The 19,814-nt window shown below is 48.3% G+C and overlaps 1 protein-coding gene across 6 annotated transcripts in view; it reads right to left on the minus strand.

Moving 5' to 3' along the window:
• Positions 1 to 8,520: 8,520 nt before the first annotated feature.
• The window catches only part of Hipk2 (homeodomain interacting protein kinase 2), a 192,575-nt gene continuing 181,281 nt past the window's right edge, over positions 8,521 to 19,814 (minus strand). For all 6 annotated transcript variants that reach the window (XM_052720890.1, XM_052720891.1, XM_052720893.1 and 3 more), the window contains exon 15: positions 8,521 to 19,791. In XM_052720890.1, coding sequence (XP_052576850.1) covers positions 19,330 to 19,791 — 462 coding nt within the window. In that variant the 3' untranslated portion in view covers positions 8,521 to 19,329. The remainder of the gene's footprint in view (positions 19,792 to 19,814) is intronic.

The following is a 19,814-nucleotide window of genomic DNA, read 5'->3' on the forward strand; positions in this document are numbered from 1 at the left end:
TTGGTTAAATGGCCCCAACTGCAGCCGGAGATCCCAGGAATTTGGAGACTCCTCAGCAGCCGCTGTGGAGTGGAGACACAGTGTGTGCTGTGGCAAGCCCTTTGGAGCCCAGGAGCCCGTGAGTGGACCCCAGACATTGGGCACTGAGTTATTTACACTGTTGGAGTTTGTTTTGCTTTGTTCAGATTGTGACCTTATCCTGGTTATTTCCTCTTGGAATCCGAAAGTACTTACTTTTTATTTTCCTGGAGTCCACAGTTGAGAGTCTGAACTTTTAAAGAGATTTTGGAGTTTTACAGAGACTTTGGATTTTAAAAGAGACTAGATATTTTAGAGGCTGAACTTTTGTTTGTTTTTGTTTGTTTGTTTTTTTTTGGTTTTTCGAGACAGAGTTTCTCTGTGTAGCTTTGCGCCTTTCCTAGAACTCACTCTGTAAATCAGGTGGGCCTCGAACTCAGTGTGCCACCACTGCCAGCTAAGGCTGAATTTTTAAAGTGTCTGAATTTGTAAAGACTGTGGAACTTGTAAAGCTGTTTGATTTATATTGCAATATTTTTACTAATATGGCATCTTGGTGACAAATGAGAAAGGTGAGGTTCTGATTGAAAAGTGGTGTTTGTGTTTCAGGCGACAAGGGTCGGGTGTCCTGGCTGGTTCATGTCAACTTGACACAAGCTGGTGTCATCTAAGAGGAGGGAGCCTCAAAGGCCTCCTCGGCTGTAGGCACGTAAGCCTGTAGCACATTTTCTTAATTAGTGATTGATTGGGGGGGGCAGCCCATTGTGGGTGGTGCCATCCCTGGGCTGGTGTCCTGGGTTCTATAAGAAAGCTGACTGAGCAAGCCATGGGAACAAGTCAGTAAGCAGCACCCCCTCCATGGCCTCTGCATCGGCTCCTGCCTCCAGGTTCTGCCCTGTTTGAGTTCCTGTCCTAACTGTGATTCAGTGATGAACTGTGATGTGCAAGAGTAAGGAAAATAAACCCTCTCCAAGTTGCTTTTGGTCATGGTGTTTCATCACAGCCACAGAAACCCTAAGACACCTACCTACCAGTTGACAGACACCATGCTAGGTATGTGGGAATCTGTGTCCTTATGCCCCGGGGAATGTATAGGGAGAAGAGGAACTAGAAAGCACTAGAATGTTCTGGAACATTGTAGAAGAATGGTTTATTCTGGTTGGGGGAGGATGTCCATGTTGGGCTGGGTCTGAGCCTTGAGGGTCTTCTGCTCTTAGGCACCCAGGCTTGCCTGGTAAGGGACTGGAGGGGAGCTCCATGCAGCCTGCAGTGGGACCTGACCTGACTTCCTGCTGGTGTCTGCAACCAAGTGTGGAATGGACGGCCGCCTGGGAGCTGCTGAGTCTTGCATTTGAATCCTGGCCCATTTTGATTCAGAGGCAATACCTCAGAGGCAAAATATGGCCCACTCCTGGGGTCCTGTTCGCTCCTTTTGAGTGTACTTTTTGGACAAAACTACTCATTTCTGTTAACTTTTCTACGTGCTTTCTAGATATTCTTCAGGGGAAGTCAATGGGAGAGGGGGATGTAGGACAAAGTGGTTAGGGAATTCTGGGGGTGCCCCTCCACTTGTTAGTGTGGTAAAGGGCCACTGCCAGGCACCTAGTAGTGTCTTGCTCTAACCTGTGCTTGGCCATCAAAGTCTCTGGAAGGGCTGGAGGGTTCAGAGGGGAACCTTTCACCTCTTACTTACTAAATGCTCACCAGGCTGGAGAGATGGCTTAGTGGTTAAAACACTTATATTCTTGCGGAGGGGTCCCAGCATCTACACAGAGGCTCACAGCTGCCTGTAACAACTCTAAATTCCAGAGGATCTGTGGTGATCTGAATAGGAATGGCCCTCAGAGGCTCACAGATTTGAATGTTTGGTCATTAGGGAGTGGCACTACTTGGCAGGGATTAGGAAGTGTGGCCTGGTTGGCATGCTGAGTTCCCACCCTTTGGAGGCTCTCCCTGTTCTGTTGCTTGGCCATCTCGGAAGTGGTCAGTGTGTAGGCTGCCCAGCTCTAGCTGTCTTCTACTGGCCTAGGACCTGTCCGAGGGCCCTGGGAGCGGAAGCAAACAGCAGGAAGCATTCCTAAACTGTAGTGTCAGGGGGAGGTTTCTATGGCAACGTTGCTTCCTCAAATACTCAAATACTTTTGATCATCTGCACCCTATCACCGAGTCCTTCCCAGGTTTTCAGGGCTGCCTAATTTCTTTTTCTTCTTTATTGGCTCTGCCCATGTTTTTCTGTTAACCTATTGGTACAGTCTTCAAGGAACTGGAGATAATAGATATTTGGGTCGCCATTCTGCAGTCTTGACATTTGCTGAAGGCCCAGTTCATTTGTTGCTAAAACCGTCCCCTGCCCTTCTTCCTGTCTCCCTTTTGCACCCTCTCTCCAGGGTCTTACATAGCCCAGGCTGGCCTTGAACTCTTGGTGCTCCTGCCTCCGATTCCTGAGTGCTGGGTTGTGTGAGCCATGCCCACCTTCTTTTCTCCGTTGACCCTTTTTTCTTGTACAGTCTTTCACAGTTTGAATTTCATTTTCTTTTGCTTGTTTTCAAACAGAGGAGTGTCCCTTGCCCTCCTCTCAGGTCTCACTTGTAGACCAGGCTGGCCTTGTGCCCAGAGAGATTACCCACCTCTGCCTCCATAGTGCTGGGATTAAGGCGTTCAGCATCATGCCTGTCTGATTCCCGCTTCATTTTACCTCTTACAAAACCTTGCTGAGAAGAATAAATAAAAATTAAAAAACAGCAACAGCAACAAAAATAAAATAAAAAAACAGTAACTTTGCTGGGTGGTGGCAAATAAAATAAAAAGACAAAATAACTTTGCTGGGTGGTGGCGCACGCCTTTAATCCCAGCACTTGGGAGGCAGAGGCAGTCGATCTCTGTGAGTTCGAGGTCAGCCTGGTCTACAGAGTGAGTGCCAGGATAGCCAGGGCTACATGGAGAAACACTGTCTCAAAAAACCAAAAAGAAAAAAAAAGAAAAGAACAAAAGAACGAAAATGCATAAAACCCTGCGGCCAGGCGATGGCGCCAGCTCCCACGCTAACATTCTAGCTTTTCCTCTCACCCCGCCTGGAGCTGGGAAACCATTTGGCTTCAGTTTTCCAGGGTTCCTCTTGGTCCAGATTTTATTCAAGCCTCACCTGGACCACAATATTTTTAGCCCTGAAATCAATTTCTTTATTTTTCTCTTCACCTTCCAAGCCAGTGCCACACATTTCATATGTTTCAAAAACGTCATTACATTTTAGTGCATGTGTGCTGTGGGATGGTCTGTATGTCAAATGTGCTGCTGATTGGTCAATAAATAAATCACTGATTGGCCCGTGGCCAGGCAGGAAGTATAGGCGGGACAAGGAGGAGAATAAAGCTGGGAAGTGGAAGGCTGAGTCAGAGAGACACTGCCAGCTGCCATGATGAGAAACAACGTGTAAAGATGCCGGTAAGCCATGAGCCATGTGGCAAGGTATAGATTAATGGAAATGGATTAATTTAAGCTGTAAGAACAGTTAGCAAAAAGCCTGCCACGGCCATACAGTTTGTAACCAATATAAGTCTCTGTGTTTACTTGATCGGGTTTGAGCGGCTTGGGACTGGCGGGTGAGAGAGATTTGTCTTGACTGTGGGTCAGGCAGGAAAACTTTAGCTACAAATGGCGTCCAACGTGGTGGCAAGAGTTTCCACCTAAAAACCTGAGTAAAAAGATTCTAAAACGGAGCTAAAAACAGCTCCTAGTTGTCTCTTTTAAGCTAGTGGCAGCCTGCGTGTTTGAGCTACTATGGCAGGTTGCTGGCATGCATGCTTGACCTGCAGTATGGCGGGAATGAGGCCTCTGCAAGTGGCACATTAAGCTTCATTGTGGATTTAGCCTTTGCTAGTACAAAACAAAAAAAGAGGTTTCTGGGCTACATGCTGCTTGGATAAAAGCATAGACCCACGATAGCTCCCAGAGCTGGCGGTAAGCATACCGCCGCCATGTTGGGAAGCTGAGGTGGGCGGAGCCAGCAGCCACAGCTGCTGCAGCTTAAAGCAATAGATTCACAATAAGACAGATTCAGGTGTAATAGTTTAAAATGTGTGTAAAATATACGTAGGCTTAAAAGAGACAAAAAAAGGTGATATATACAGTATAGAAACAAATACATAGTTTTAAAAAATAAAGTCTTTAAAGAGACAGTAAAATTAATATAAAAAATAAGCCACGTGAAGATGAATATTACACAGAGAATCTGGATTGTGTTGTCTTTGGGATTTTTAACTCCAGAAAAACATTTCATTGTAAAAGCTGTTGAGTTATGCCAAAATGTATATTTTAAAGGTACCTTGACTTCAAAATTTGGATGTAAGGATATGTTGCTTTGGAAAGGAGGCTCGGCTTTTGTTTCCACAGAAAGCCAGAGGCTATGGATTTGTTCCAGATTAAGACACATCAGGTTTGACCAGCCAAGACCACCTGAAAGGTCTCCGATGACACCATGGCCCAGATGATCCAACATCCAGAACCATTTCAAGGCAACTGGCTCAGACAATACACCCTCATGGACTACTCCATAACCCTAAAATATTTTTTGTGTCCCCATAAGATACAGCGCCCCCCTCCAGCAGGAAGTAGTAAGAGAAGCTACGCCCAAATTCCCAAATATACCAAGCTGACTTTGGAGATGTGTAAAGGTTAAAACCTTCCTTTTTAAGAAAAGAAAAGGGGAGGTGCTGTGGGATGGTCTGTATGTCAAATGTGCTGCTGATTGGTCAATAAATAAATCACTGATTGGCCCGTGGCCAGGCAGGAAGTATAGGCGGGACAAGAGGAGAATAGAGCTGGGAAGTGGAAGGTTGAGTCAGAGAGACACTGCCAGCCGCCATGATGAGAAACAGCATATGAAGATGCCGGTAAGCCACGAGCCATGTGGCAAGGTATAGATTTATGGAAATGGATTAATTTAAGCTGTAAGAACAGTTAGCAAAAAGCCTGCCACGACCATACAGTTTGTAACCAATATAAGTCTCTGTGTTTACTTGGTCGGGTCTGAGTGGCTGTGGGACTGGCGGGTGAGAGAGATTTGTCTTGACTGTGGGCCAGGCAGGAAAACTTTAGCTACACATGTGTGCTGCGCACATGTGCCATGGTGTGCTTGTTGGGGTCAGAGGACTGTAGGAACTGGTCCTCTTCTTTCACCATGTGGGCCCCGGGATCAACCTGGGCCCTTGGCCTTGGCAGCAGGCACCATTTACCCACCGAAGCATCTCAGTGGCCCTTATTTTAGATTTTTTATTGTAGAAGATACTCCCTTTCAGGAACTGATCTCTATATTGAAATAGGCTCAACAGAAACAACGAACCTTAATGGCTCGACACAATGAAAATGTTTTTGTTTTTTTTTTTTTGGGGGGGGGGGTTGTCTGGCCAGTCTGCACATGTCACTTTATTCCAGAGTTCCCAGGGATAAAATGAGAGCTCCTGGAGTTGAACCTGACTGGGACCAACCACACAGCCTGCTGTCCATACCTCAGTGGCTGGTGGCAACTTAAAACCTGTGGCTGTCTCCCCCACCCAGAGAGGCCGCCTCCTGGCATCAGTATTTTCCTTCTGCCTCTGGCCTTCTATCTGCCAAGGCTCAAGCATTTCTCTCACAAGCAGTCCTGGTCCATGGGGAAAGATTTTGAGAGAGCTGCTGCCACAAAACCCGAGGTACCACTGAAGCAGAATATAAAAGACACATGAGGATGTCAAGTGTCTTTAAGGGGATCTGGAGTCCAGCATTATTTTAGAAGTGCCATCAGATGTAGTGTCCTCATAGAAGATATCCTTAATGGCATTCCTGTATGAGTTTAAGTGGGACAAAAATTTAAGAAAAGGTGAGCCAAGCCTGGTGGCATATGCCTGTCACCCCAGCTACTTGGGAAGCTGGGGCAGCTTGGATCACAAGTTTGAGGCCTGGTTGAGCTCAGCTTGAGGTCAGCTTGAGTAAATTAGCAAGATGCTTTCTCAATGTTCAAATAAATAAATAGATAAACAAACCAACCAACAAATAAATAAGGGTTGGGGATGTACTTAGCAGTAGAGTGATGGCCTAACATGCTCAAGGCCTGTGTTCAAACCCAAGTACCCTCCAATCAATCAATAATAAATGAATGGTGGGGGATGGTCTCCATACTGAAGGAAGGTTTGGATCCACTGATTGGCTTCTACAGGGTGGAGGTTGGGTTGCTGCTGGGCAGTACAGGTGCTGCAGCCTCTGGCTGAGTGACCAGGATACTGAAGGGAAGGCAGCTGTGAGGCTGACTCCCAGAGTTGGAGTTAAGGAAGTTGTAGGTTTCCCTGGTTACTCTGGAGAGTAGGGATCTAAGGAAGTAAGACAGTGGAAAGGGGGAATGCTTCTCATCAGTCACAGGAGTCTGTGAATAGAGGGCCTGGCTAAAGCCACAGGCCATTTGCATGGCTGAAGAGGTTGGGGAGTCTAGTATTGAGGGTTTTCTTGGTTAGGGGCTTGCTAGTTCAATGGTCTATAGGGCCAGTGATCTGTGGGATCAGGGGTCTGCTGGGTCAGTGGTCTGTATGGAGGATCAGGGGTTCTGCAGGGTCAGGGGTCTGCTGGTCAGTGGTCTATGGGGTCAGGGGTCTGCTGGTCAGTGATCTGTGGGGTCAGGGGTCTGCTGGTCAGTGTTCTGTGGGGTCAGGGGTCTGCTGGGTCAGTGGTCTGTATGGAGGATCAGGGGTTCTGCAGGGTCAGGGGTCTGCTGGTCAGTGATCTGTGGGGTCAGGGGTCTGCTGGGTCAGTGATCTGTGGGGTCAGGGGTCTGCTGGTCAGTGATCTGTGGGGTCAGGGGTCTGCTGGGTCAGTGATCTGTGGGGTCAGGGATCTGCTGGTCAGTGATCTGTGGGGTCAGGGGTCTGCTGGTCAGTGATCTGTGGGATCAGGGGTCTGCTGGGTCAGTGGTCTGTATGGAGGATCAGGGGTTCTGCAGGGTCAGGGGTCTGCTGGTCAGTGGTCTATGGGGTCAGGGGTCTGCTGGTCAGTGATCTGTGGGGTCAGGGGTCTGCTGGTCAGTGATCTGTGGGGTCAGGGGTCTGCTGGGTCAGTGATCTGTGGGGTCAGGGGTCTGCTGGGTCAGTGGTCTGTATGGAGGATCAGGGGTCTGCTGGGTCAGTGGTCTGTGGGATCAGGGGTTCTGCAGGGTCAGGGGTCTGCTGGGTCAGTGGTCTGTATAGAGGATCAGGGGTTCTGCAGGGTCAGGGGTCTGCTGGGTCAGTGGTCTGTATGGAGGATCAGGGGTTCTGCAGGGTCAGGGGTCTGCTGGATCAGGGGTCTGTATGGAGGATCAGGGGTTCTGCAGGGTCAGGAGTCTGTATGGAGGATCAGGGGTCTGCTCCAGCAGATCTCAGGAGCTGAGCAGTTGGATGGCTTAGTGGAAGCATGGCAGGTGCAGTGGGGGAAGCAAGGGCTGCAGAAGTCATGGTGAGAAGGTGGAGGAAGTGAGTCAAGGGGCCACAGTGTTTAGGGTGAATTGGGAGCATGTAAGAAGAGGAGGCAGGAGATCTGAGGATGGACAAGAGTGCTGGGGAGAGCATGGAACCGTACACTGAAGATAGGAAAGAATGTAAAGTGAGTCACCCTGGGACACCGTGATGGTTCTTCACAAGCTACCACGAAATTGTCATATGATCCAGTAATTCCACCTCTATAAGACATATCCGAAAGGATCAAAAGCAGGGGTTTGAAGAGAATTTTGCTCACCAAAGTTCACAGTGGTGTGCCACAAGGGCAGGGCAGATGTTCATACAAAATGTGGTATGTTCCTATAATGGAATACTATTTGATCTGCAAAAAGAAATTCTGATCCATGCTGTAACATGAATGAACCTAAAAACATTAAAATAAGCCAGGCATAAAAGGACAAATAATGAATGACTGTACGTATAAGAAGTACACGGAACAGGCCAACTGTAGTCAGAGTGCGATGGTGTTTGACGGGGTAGAGAAGGGAATGGCAAATTCTGTAGATATGTGGCAAAACAAAAGAAATCACTGAAGCCAGGAGCTGTGACTAGGGGAGGAGCTGGCATCTTCTAGGCTTCCTGAGGTTGTGTGTGTGTGTGCGTGTGTGCGCATGCGTGCACTCTCCAGTAGAAACAGCAGTCCTGGCAATGGGGCTGTGACACACTGAGGTGGTCTGTGGAGTTCAGGGTGAAGAAGCAGAATGCACATCTGGAAGGAATGTTGGCTAGCTACAGGCCAGCAGTGACTGGGGTCTCAGAGGTGGCAGGGAGCACAGATGGGGTCAGGAAGGGACAACAGGATCCAGGTACCCAGCACAGGCGATGACCACAGGGCCCACCTCGCTCCAGCCATGCAGACATCTCTAGTTTCAATGTGAGGGTGGGTTGTGAATCCTTTAGGGACAGTGAGCAGTTTCTGAAAGAAAGGCTGAAGAACTTTCTTGCAGATATTACTTGTAACAGTGCCCTCTAGTGAGGCTCTGGATAAGAAAGCTGCTGAGCAAAGTACAGTGATTCCAAACAGTTTAATGTAATTCCAAGACAGTGTGATCACATCTCTACACATATACAATATGCATATGTGACTTTACAGATCCCATTAATAACTCGCTTCACCTCAGAGACTGAAAATATGATCAAAAAGAAACTGAGTAACAAGCTATAACAGAGTTCACCACAACAGGACCCCTTCCTCACCCTACAGTTAGTAATATTACAATTAAAATAACTCTATTCTTCTATAATTTTTCTGTTAAAATCATCTCATAAATTTACAATGCTATTATTAGTTTCCAAGACTAATATAAATTCACTCCATTTTTCTACAACGAAAATGATGATTAATTTAGAAGCGCACGACGTCATGATGAAAACGAGCATTTTAGTAGCAACAACTTCATCAGTTAAGAATTAGTTTTCCTGAAAAACATTCTAAAGCCAAGTAAAATATCCATCCTTATAACATACCTATAATGAGACTAAGGAATAGGTTACAAAGAGGTCTACGACACACTGGTTTGTCCTTTAAAAAAAAGTAGACATTTATAAATAAAGAGAGACACATCACAGAGGAAAAAGAGGTACACGAGAAAATACTGTTGCACGCAATAATCCCCACACAGATTAACATGGATTAACACTTTCTTACAGAAACCGTACAGTGAAGGAACAGATGGGCCAGGGCTTTCAAGGGGTTATCAAGATTGAGCTGAGATGACCTGGTAGAGAAATATCTAGGTGAGATGACCTCGGGGGAGGGAGCCTTGTTCCTTGGACTGGGGACAGGCATTACCAGGTCCCCTCTTCCCTGTCTTTGTCCTAGGGAGTATGTCTTTCTGCCCAGAGCGTCCTGAACTCACAGGTGGCTGAAAGGTAAGCACTGCTACAGATCTCTCTCGCCATCTGCACGGTGCCTTTTGTTTTTGGAAATGTGATATAATATCAGGCTGCAGCTCAATACATGTGGTCAGAGCAAATGGGCTGGAAAACCCCGTCATTCTGATCTGTCCCTCACTCTCCCGTGCCTTTGTTGCTAGGGGCCCTCATGGTCTCCCAGCTCTGCTGAGGTGAGGTGGATGGCAAGGGCTGGGTGCTGAGGCCTTAGCTGTGTGTGAAGGAACAGGATGTGCCTTGCTCATCGGACACACTGAGGCTGGCTCCAACCTCTAAAGGGTTCCTCTTCCTTCTCATCCATAAAGCTATACTTTTCCTATCAGAAATTTGGCTTGATATATATATACACAAACATATATATCAACATCTCTATCTATACAGTGCTGCTACTACACTAGGAATTCTGCAGCCCCACATCCGCCTTTGTCAACTTCATTTGGTTAAAAGACACACACACAAAGGGGTGAAGGGGGCTTTGGGGGCGAGAAATGATTGTGCCCTGGGTAACCCATGGAAGAAAGCCAGCCTCAAATGGGCAGTACACAAGAGGGGTGTGGAAGGGCAGGGAGCTAGCGGACTTGGAGGCAGTGTGAACAGGATCTCTGCTTTGAAGGGCACGTGGTGTGTGTGTGTGTGTGTGTGTGTGTGTGTGTGTGTGTGTGTGTGTGTGCGCGCGTGTGTGTGTGTGTGTGTGTGTGTGTGTGTGTGTGTGTTCGTTCCATTCAGAGTCACAGAAAGCTAGAGGATGGCACACTCAAGTCACTTGAAACTTCCTATGTCCTTCCTCCTAATCTGAGCTGAAGTACTAATAGCAAATGAACAAGCCACCAGCCCAGCAGGGAGGCAGGAGCATGGCTCTCAAGGCTAAGCAAGTCTTCTAGTTGGCTCTGGAGCTTCCTGGAGTCCTGAGTGCCAGAGCATGGATCTGTGGTGACAGCAGGGAGGCAGAGGTGGCTATGGGAGCAGTGAGTCTACATGGGGGGAGGGGCAAGAGAGCCATTTTGGAAGCTGGTTGAGAGGACACTAAAGAGAGCCACAGCAGAGACCTTCTTTAGATGCAGTAAATTTAACTTTTCAAATATTAATGAAAAGCCCATTTTTATACCTCTCATTTTTAAAAACATGGGTTAGCTCCAAAGACAATGACATAAAATTCATTTGGTTTATTAGTGCAAAGGAAAACACACACACACACACACACACACACACACACACACACACACCCCACACCCACACCCACACCCACACCCACACCCACACCAGGAGCCTGGGAGTATGGCTCAGAAGGGTGAGATGAGGAACATTCTACAAGGACATTCTAACAGAGCTCACAAGAGCATGCTGTCAGCACTGGCCACAGGTGCAAAGCAAACCGAGGTGAACAGTCCCGGGTACCCTGGTATGGCATGCTGCAGCTCTCAAGGTGTCTGCTAGAGGAACGGTTACATCACACCATAGATCACCATGAGTTCTCCACAGTTCAGTGGTGGCACATGAAAAATCAAAACCCAGTCCACAAAGTGAGTTCCAGACCAGCCAGGGCTACATGGTGAGACCCTGTCTTAAAGACACAACACAAAACAAAAACACCCCAAAAAACCCAAACCCAACAAAACTGTCAGGGAAATTGACCTTTCTTGTCTTCTCCTGCCTACCAGTGGCACCCACACTTGTCTCTGTAAATCCCCTCTGCACACCCAGTATCCATGGGCCGTCTTTCGCTGCCCACCCCCAGCTCCTTTGGCTCAGAAGCACCTGCAAGCAGAGGTCTCTCAACTGGGTTTCACAGCTTAGCCAGACAATGGGTAAATTAAAGAACACATCATTTTACATGGATTTTATAAGAAAGAAAGAAAGAAAGAAAGAAAGAAAGAAAGAAAGAAAGAAAGAAAGAAAGAAAGAAAGAAAGAAAGAAAGAAAGAGACTAAAACAGTGATATGTGGAAAACCCAGCTAGCGAATACCGCAGAGGGGTATGGTTCTCCCTCTCAAAATGCTGACCGAAGGTTCACTGGTCATACCTTCAGAGCTGCTGAGAACCAGCATCATCTACTGCCAGGTGAGGGATCTAGTCTGGGAGGCAGCACTCAATCAAGACAGAAGTGATGAAGCAGAGATCACTTCTCACTGCCCCTCCATGCTGTCAAGAAGGCCTTGACAACAAGTGTCGATACAACATGGCACAGGCTTCTACATCTGGCCCAGGTTCAGGACTCACCCCTCCCATTCCCTCTAGACTTCCCTTCACATTCTCTCAGGTTCACTGGAAAGCAACAATAAAGGAAACGTGCACAGTGGGCTACAGAACAGTGTAAGTGGAACATGCCTGCCTTGGGGAGACACAGCTTCTAACACAAGAGTCAATCAATCACTGTGGTGGAAGATGTCAGTTATAAACAATTTTCTTTTAAAAAGTACCAGGTTAAAAGTAAACTATAAAATACTTTAACTATAAAATGTAGCCAAAAGTATGCTTGAATATCCAGAGTCAATTGCGTAGTTTGCTACTGGAGAAAGCAAAGGGCAAGAAACATGCTCTCCCCGTACTTGAACATCACATTGATTATGACACAAAGAATCATCTCTTCCTTGGTTTCACTTCTGGTATACCAATGAGCTATTCTCAGAATTCACTTCGGCAACAGTGACCAGGGTACACATTAATCCTTACTTTCAGCCCACAGAGAATTCATAGTCTTTTAAATCACAAGATCAAGCTGGCTACATGATTTCAAAAAAGGCTAAAACCAGGACGAATGCCCACATTTGAGGTAATTATTGCCATTAGGTCACAGTTTGTGTAAGATAATGTAACTAAAACCTTCTGAAGACCTTGCCAGGTGCTCTGCCGGAGTTCCAGAACACCTACCGACACCAACCAGGACCTCAGGTCTGCACTAGTTGGGTTTGCTTCCAAAGGAGTTGAAGTTCTACAAGAATTTAGAACTTGTGTAAACGACCTAAGAAGTTAGGCAAACAAGCCTGGAGCCAGTCAGTAAGGACATTTTTAGAAGAAAAGAGAAAGAAGAAACTCAACCAAACAACTGAGCAGATACTTAGAGTCTTAAACAAGTTCAAATCTAGTCCTCAAGCATTTCACGATTGATTTTTGTCATCTCTCAAGAGAACTGAACCGCGGCTGCGGTGCTCCCAACCTCACAGAGCCAGAGGCACCTCCTTCTTTCTCACTTCCTCGCTGGGGCGCTTCACTCTACTGCACTCTGTCCGTCTCCCTGAGAAGGGTCTCTCTTGCAAGAAAACTCCATTTTGTCCCTCTTCCCAACTTGCCTTTGTCTCCCCCTCCTCCCTTTTCGTTTTTGTTTCTTCATAGAAAAAAAAGTTTCTGGACACAGACCCAGATAGTATTTACAAATTTGGCGTGAACCTGGCTCCTGGTTCTGTCCAGAGCTGAAGAGAGGGTCGAGTAGAGATCAGAGCTGTCAAGATATTTATCAAGTACAGTAAAAAATAGCATTTTGGAAAAAAAAAATATATACTTTTAGTATTGCCTTTCTAGGATTAACTATAAGCAAGAAAAATCATCTTCTGTATTTATTTATTTATTTATTTTTTGAAAGAAAAGAACACTTTCCCTTCACTCTCCTAAGAGTTGTAGCAGCGTGACTAGTGACTAAAGCTAGTTGCTGGAAAGAAACCAGAAAGGAATTCTAGGAATCCAGAGAAACTCCCCGAGGTTTCTTAAAGTTGAACAACTCCTCTTCCACCTGCATCCAATCCAGGAACCTCTCTGCACAGACCTGCTGAAGTCCACAGTCACGGGGAAGACAGGGCGTGACATTCTGCAAAGGACTGACCTTGCTACACAGGGATGCAGCTGAGGCTGGTGACTGTGAGCGCAGCTCTAGAGCCAGGCAGACAGAATCAAGCCCTCGGTCCCCTTCTCACTAGAGGGGTGGCCCGGGCAGGCTGCAGGCTCTTTACGATACAGGGACTGACATGGCTGGTGTCATGGGGCTCATGCAGCAATTCTTAGCACAGTGTTTGGCACACAGGGAAGGCAGCATCACTGAACGGCTCATTAGAGATAGGCTGCTCACTGCAGTTAGTTAAACAGGGAAACAAAGTTTCATACAGGAAAGTCCTGATTAACACAAACAGGATTAAAAACTTGGGGACTCTGAAATGTACCCTATTTTTCCTTTCACATATGCCACTTTCTCAGAGGGCCAGCTTTTCCATCTGTCAAATAGGGGTACTGGCTCTTGCCAGGGGTGTGTGGCTGTGATGTGGGAGGATGCTCAGACAGGCCTTGGCATACTGTGAACACTCAATAAATGCTGGTGAGTCCTTACACGCAGGGTACTACTAGTGTGCAGCAAGAGGCAATCAGCGTAATGTTCTCCTGCATGGGTCTGAGATGTAGGACCCCGGAAGGATTGGGGGGGTGTCATCTGTGACAGGGAGCCTCCGGGATCTCTTTTCTGGCAATTCTGGGATGGCCTAGGCTCTCTCATGAGCTGCCCTAAAGACTCAGTTGGCAATACAGGGAGTCACAGTGCCGAAGTGTTCATGAGGTTTCTTTTGCAATTAAGTAAGCCTCATTTTGCCCTCTTTGGTTCTCTAGAGGCTTGATGGATTTGTCCGAGTACTGCTTGTAGAGACTAGGCAAGTGGACAGATACTGCCTAAGCCTGGGGTGCAGTGTGGGTCACCAGGGAAGGTCTGCTTGTGGTTTTCTAGCCCCGCACTATACCATGAGATCAATTAGGCACAAATGAGCACTGTGGGGCCTTGGTTCCCCAGGAGCAGCAGCATTAGGACCACTACTCCACCCCTCTTTAAAGATGAGTGGTTTTGAAACAAATGCAGTGCAGTACCAAGAGGAAGCAGGGGAAGACAGTCCTGCCCAGAAAGGAACGGAGAATGGATGGCATCTGTTCTTCTCTAGGTGTCTTTGAGAAGGTTCTTTGGCTACAGAAAGGGACAATCTTACTTTCCGCTCTAATTTGGTAAGGACATCTCTGGCCTGCTTATTTCTGAGGTTTTCCCTTCAAGAATCTATAAAGCACATAAGAGGGAAAAACAGGAGTGAGGAGCACGGCCTGTGAGCCCCTGGGCCGGAATGTGTTGTGGTATAATGGCTGGCTGGGGAGTTGTGTGGTCTCAGGCTGGGCCATGGAAGGAGACCTTGCCTCTCATCAAACTCTGTCTGCTAGCTGGGGCACCAAGCAATTTCCTTCTGGTTTTTTTTTTTTTTTTTGTCCTAGCAGCTATTTGGCAGGCCAGCAAGAGCCATGCTCACACCCTCCCTCCCCTGCCCTCAGCCAGATGATGAGAACCTGGGGGAGGGAGGGGCAGAGTGAGGACCCAATCACCCTTACTACCATGAACCACCAGTAATACTTCCTTAAGCCTCCTCAACATTAACTCCACTCCCTACGATCACCCAACCCACTCCTCCACCACACTGTTCAAAAAGAGTGTTTGCAACTCCCGAGACCTGGTCCAGGGAGGTCCTCTCTGCTGGGCTGGCCTCCCTTCCTGACCTGCTCCACACTGTGGTTGGTCAGTTCCAGTCCTTAGAGGCAAAGAGAACAAAGCCAAGTTGGCTTTTATAGCAGAAAACAACTTTGCCACCAGGAAGGAGAGAAATTTGAATACAGTCCAGGGGACACTGGCCACTCCACCCCCTTTCCTCTGAATCACATCAACCACATCCACTTCACAGGGTTAACTGACACTAACACCAGCCTTGCCTACCCACTGGCCTGCCCATCTGCTTTCCTAAAACATCACCCCAACATAACTAACACAGAGACCTGGGTGCTAAGGCCCAGATGGTCAGTAAGAACCCAGCGAGCAGCGGAGTCTGCTGACCTGAGGGTCACAAGGTGCCATGGACATGTTTCCTCCTCGTCTTCCTCATGCTGAGCAGTGTTCATTCATTAGAGAGGGCCCAGAGGGTGCACCAGGGACACACGGTCCATTAAGGACAAAGTGGCCTCCTCCCACTGAGAGCGTACCGAGTCCTAAGGACGGCAGCTTTCTTCCATCTTCTTTGCCAAGGGGATGCGGTGCTGAGCACCTTAGAAGGAACTTGGGTGAGGATGCTAACTAGCGAGGGTTTTCTGTGCCTCCTGATGAATCGGCTCTGTGCATGGACTTGTGACCAACGCTGGAGTGGGATGAAGGTTTGCAGAGTGGCTGTCTTCTGTCTGGGAAAGCTAGTGCTTCAGTCCTTCCTTCCCCAGGGGCCTGGTGTTTGAGTGACAGTGGTAATGTGTACACACCCAGCACCACAATTCGGGCACTGACGGGCAGAGCCAGAGCCCAGCAGGGAGGCGGCCACAAGTCCCACTGTGCCCTTCAATTGCCAGTGATTTAAAAGGGATCCTGCAGTATCTGAGCAGCTGCTGGACTTTGCGTGGGGTGCTCTTGTGTCCCATTCCTTTACTTGGCTCCCTAGAACTGTGTGCTGGGAGGATGTCTGGGGACGAAGCAGACTAGGGAAATGGGAAGGGTGGTAACTGAGCAGAAGGACTGAACGAGACAAAACCACCTCACAAGAAGAAGACTGCCCATCACCCTCACTATACCTAATGGCTTTTGGGTGGGACCGTGGTCTCTGCATTGAGGGAGATAAGCCACACTCCAAGTATGCTGATAGGAAAGAGTGAAGGTACGGGAAAGGGTCTAGGGCAGCTTTGAGCGGGGCCTTTTATGCTAAATGTCAGATGTGAGGCAGGCTAAAATCTGGTCAGTAGTTCAGACATGGAGGAAAGCGCAGAGAATATGGGAGAAGTTGCCAAAGGGTCTAGAAGACGTGGCCCAACAGTGGCTGTGTACTGCTGGGCCACGCAGAGAAGGGCCCGAGTACCCGAGTCTCTGCTCTGCAGTAGGCCTTCCTCACAGCTATTTATGGGCAGAGACGACAGAAACGTTTCCTAATTCCTGGGCCTTTCGTTCTCTTTCTTTTCCTCTGAAGAGATTGGACATCGGCATGTCCCTCCAGTCTACTCATACTCACAGCTATAATAAAATAAATTTCAACATTACGAAGAAGACACAGATACTTGGAATAAATGTCTACTTCAAACCCTGACTAGAGGAGCAACAAGGTGACAATGACCATAATTACAGTGGTAACAACACAAATCATCAGTACACTAACACCAACTTGACGAGCAGCGAGAACGTTCACTCTTGATCTGGAAAGGGAAGGGGAAGGACACAGTGTGGGGGGGGGGATAGTGAGAAGCTTCAATGTAAGCGGACAAGAAGAGAGGAGAGGACAGAGTCATCCCTCCCCCAGACGACCAGCTCCAGACTGCGCTGGTCTCCAGACGCTGCCATACAGCGAGGCAAACCCAGGCCCACTTTCAGTCAGGACCAGCTGCCTGGTGACTGTGTGACACGGAAAACTGTGTGACAGATGGATTGCTATGCTGGCGAGGCTGTAGGAGCCTCTAGCTCAGGGCTTCTCCACAGACTCTGCTCCCTACCCCTCTTCGAACTGACTTTTCCTTTGTCTCACTTTCAGCTAAAGCCAGTCTTGGGCTAACGTGGTTCTGAGCAGGATGAGAAGGATGCAGCTCCCTACCCCAGGCCTGCTGCATTCATTATGCCTCCAGCATGTCCTTGGCTGGAGGTGGGTCAGGCCTTGCAGGTTCCAGCATCTCTTCTTTTTGGCCCAAGGTGCACTAAGACATACCCAGTTTGGGGACTTTATAAGAATTGATGGGTAGGGAAGTTTCCAGAGTTTTTCACAGCTAAAAGCTAAGTAAGCTTTGTTACTGAAGGAGGGCAGGTATCATGAAGAAAGCCTTTCACAGTAGATTGCTCAGGGCCTGCAGAAGGAAGACAGGGAGGGAGTCTGGACTGCTGACGAGACCTTTTACCGAAGATGTGGATTGGGGCCAGCTAGGACTCACACCAGGATCAAACAATCCATACCACGCTACTATGTCCCATCCTGGACCCGACTGGTCTCCAACCTCCATGGCTTCAGAGTTTCTTAGTAGGAATACAAAATTCCTACCCACCTCACTGTTCAAAGCTGGAGAAAATGTCCAGATGTAGCAAAGGTGCACAGAGGGTGCAGGGCAGACTTCTTTGGAGGCTTAATTGTCCATGGGAGTGTTTTCCCAAATGTCCCTCCAGCCCCTCTGCCTGCTGTATCTCTCTCAAAAGCAGACATCAAGGTGTGTTGGGAGGCCTAGGATAATTTCAGGAAAGAAGCCATTGCAAACTTACCAGTGGAGGTCTGCAGGGAGAGCTGGGCACACTGGCAGTCTGACCGCAGCCCCTGGAGCTGGTGCAGAGATGTGGGTGTGCTGAGAGGATCAGGCTTCTTGTGGGAGGGAGGGAGGGAGGGAGGGAGGGAGGGAGGGAGGGAGGGACTGGGGAGGTAACTAGAAATGGGAACAGGTCTCCTGCTTCTCCCCATATGGCTCCAGGAAGGAGGTGTGGTGGGCTTGGAGGCTGAGGCAAAGCTGACATTCTTAAGACCCCCCTCACGCCATATGTGGCAGAGCTAGGGCAGGGTAGGAAGTCTCTCTGGACCTCTGCCCTCAGAGTAAAACTCAGCAAAAGAACCAGCTGTCACCAGTGTGCCCCCACCTGGCTTCCACATCCCTCTTGAGATCCATGATTCTCCCCTTTTAATGAAAACTTCTTTAAAATCCTTCTGCTCACAATGAACCCAGGAAAGACAATCCACATGACATTAAAATGATCCAAAAACAAAAAGACCCAAGTAAAATACTCTAACAGCTTAACACAAGAGCTGAGAACATATCTGACCAGCCCCAGCCAGTTTCTTGGAGTACCAGTGGAAGTAAACCCTTCACCGTGTCTGTCTGTCTGTCTGTCTGTCTGTCGTTAAGGCACTAGGAGGGAATGATGTAAAATCAAGACTGCAAGGGCTGTGACGGCGGTGCCAAGGGACACACAGGGAGGGTAGCAGCCCTGCTCACACCCACACGTGCACACTCATGCACACTCACTCGTTCACCTAGACCACCACATTGGTTCCATGCCTATGTTATATCACTTTTTTGTGCAATTATATTGAGAAACAGTCTATTGGTATCACTGGAGTTGAACACAAGGTAGGAAACAAGGGTGCAGAGTGCTACGTTCTACGAGGGTGTCCGTGACGACCACTAGCCCTATGTACACGACTAGGGGTGGATCCAAGGAAAAAAAATCAAAGACTGCAACACACATTATTAATGACATCTGAGGAATAACATTGCTTAGAGATTTATCCAGAATGCCCCAAAAGAGGGAACCCACCCCTCTCCTGAGGGTCTTCTTCCATCAGTCTGGCCGACCCCACTATTCCTGACGAATGAGCCAGAACTGGGCTTTGTCAACCCCAGACCAATCCCCAAATATGAGCCTCCTCAGGCCATGGCCTGACATTTGAAAGGGGTGTTGACTCTTTTGGAGTTCTGGAAAAATCCCTAATTTTCATGTTCAATTAATTAAAAATCTATTGGATTTCTGTATCAGGTGTCCCTGACAGCAAATTCTTCAATGTCACTTGCTGCCATATGAAAATAATCTTTAAAAAGTTCATAAAGTTCTTCAAAAACTGGGGCCCCTTGCTTCCAGACTCTTCCTGTAGCTCTTCTTTTCCTTTCCCGTCTGGTGCAGAATGGGTTTGTGAGCTGTGTTTTTTCTTTTCCCCTCTTTTGTTACTAACATTTTCTTTTTCTTTTTTTTCCTTTTTCTTTTTTAAAATAAAAAGCATAGATTTCCCACTCCTTAATCCCTTCCTTTAAAACGTTCTCTTCTCTGCCCTAAGTCCTCCCCTTAGTCTAGTTCAAGTTCCCCCCAGCTGCCCCCCTCCCTGCCCCATTTGCATTGTCTGTGTGCGGCACCTGCAGTATAAAACCCCAGCTCCCCAGGTCTGCTGGGAGCTCCTCTACCCCGCGCCCTGCGGGCCCTCTCCAGTGTTTAGATGTAAGGGTATTGGTTGACCTTGGCAGGACTCAGTGGGTATCCAGTGTAGACAGTGGAGGCTGGTGAGGCGCTGATATAGGTCTGGTGGGCAAACTGGGCCGGATACTGACTGGGGTGGATGGTGGGTGAGGGTAGGACCCGGGGCCCCATGCTCACGGGAACTTGGTGGACGATGCTGGCCGGATAGGCAGTGTGCTGCACAGTGTGGCGTGCTGAGCCTTGGGATGCCACCAGGTGGGCTACGGTGCCGGTGGAGCCTAGGGCTGTGGGCGCTGTATAGGTGTAGAGGTGAGGCTGGGTGGGAAGGTGGGCAGCTGCAGCCAGGTGGGGGTGTACAGTGCCATGGCTGGGGCTGTTGTGCGGGAAGGTGTATGGAGCCTGGGCCATGGTGGGAGTGATGTAGGCCTGCTGTCGACGGTGATTCCCAGTGCGGTCTGCAGCCATGTGCTGTTGAGCCTGAGAAGAAAAGGAGCAGAGGG

Source organism: Peromyscus californicus, unplaced genomic scaffold (genome assembly GCF_007827085.1).
Source record: "Peromyscus californicus insignis strain IS unplaced genomic scaffold, ASM782708v3 Scaffold_6__1_contigs__length_162567912, whole genome shotgun sequence".
NCBI classification, from domain to species: Eukaryota; Metazoa; Chordata; class Mammalia; order Rodentia; family Cricetidae; genus Peromyscus; species Peromyscus californicus.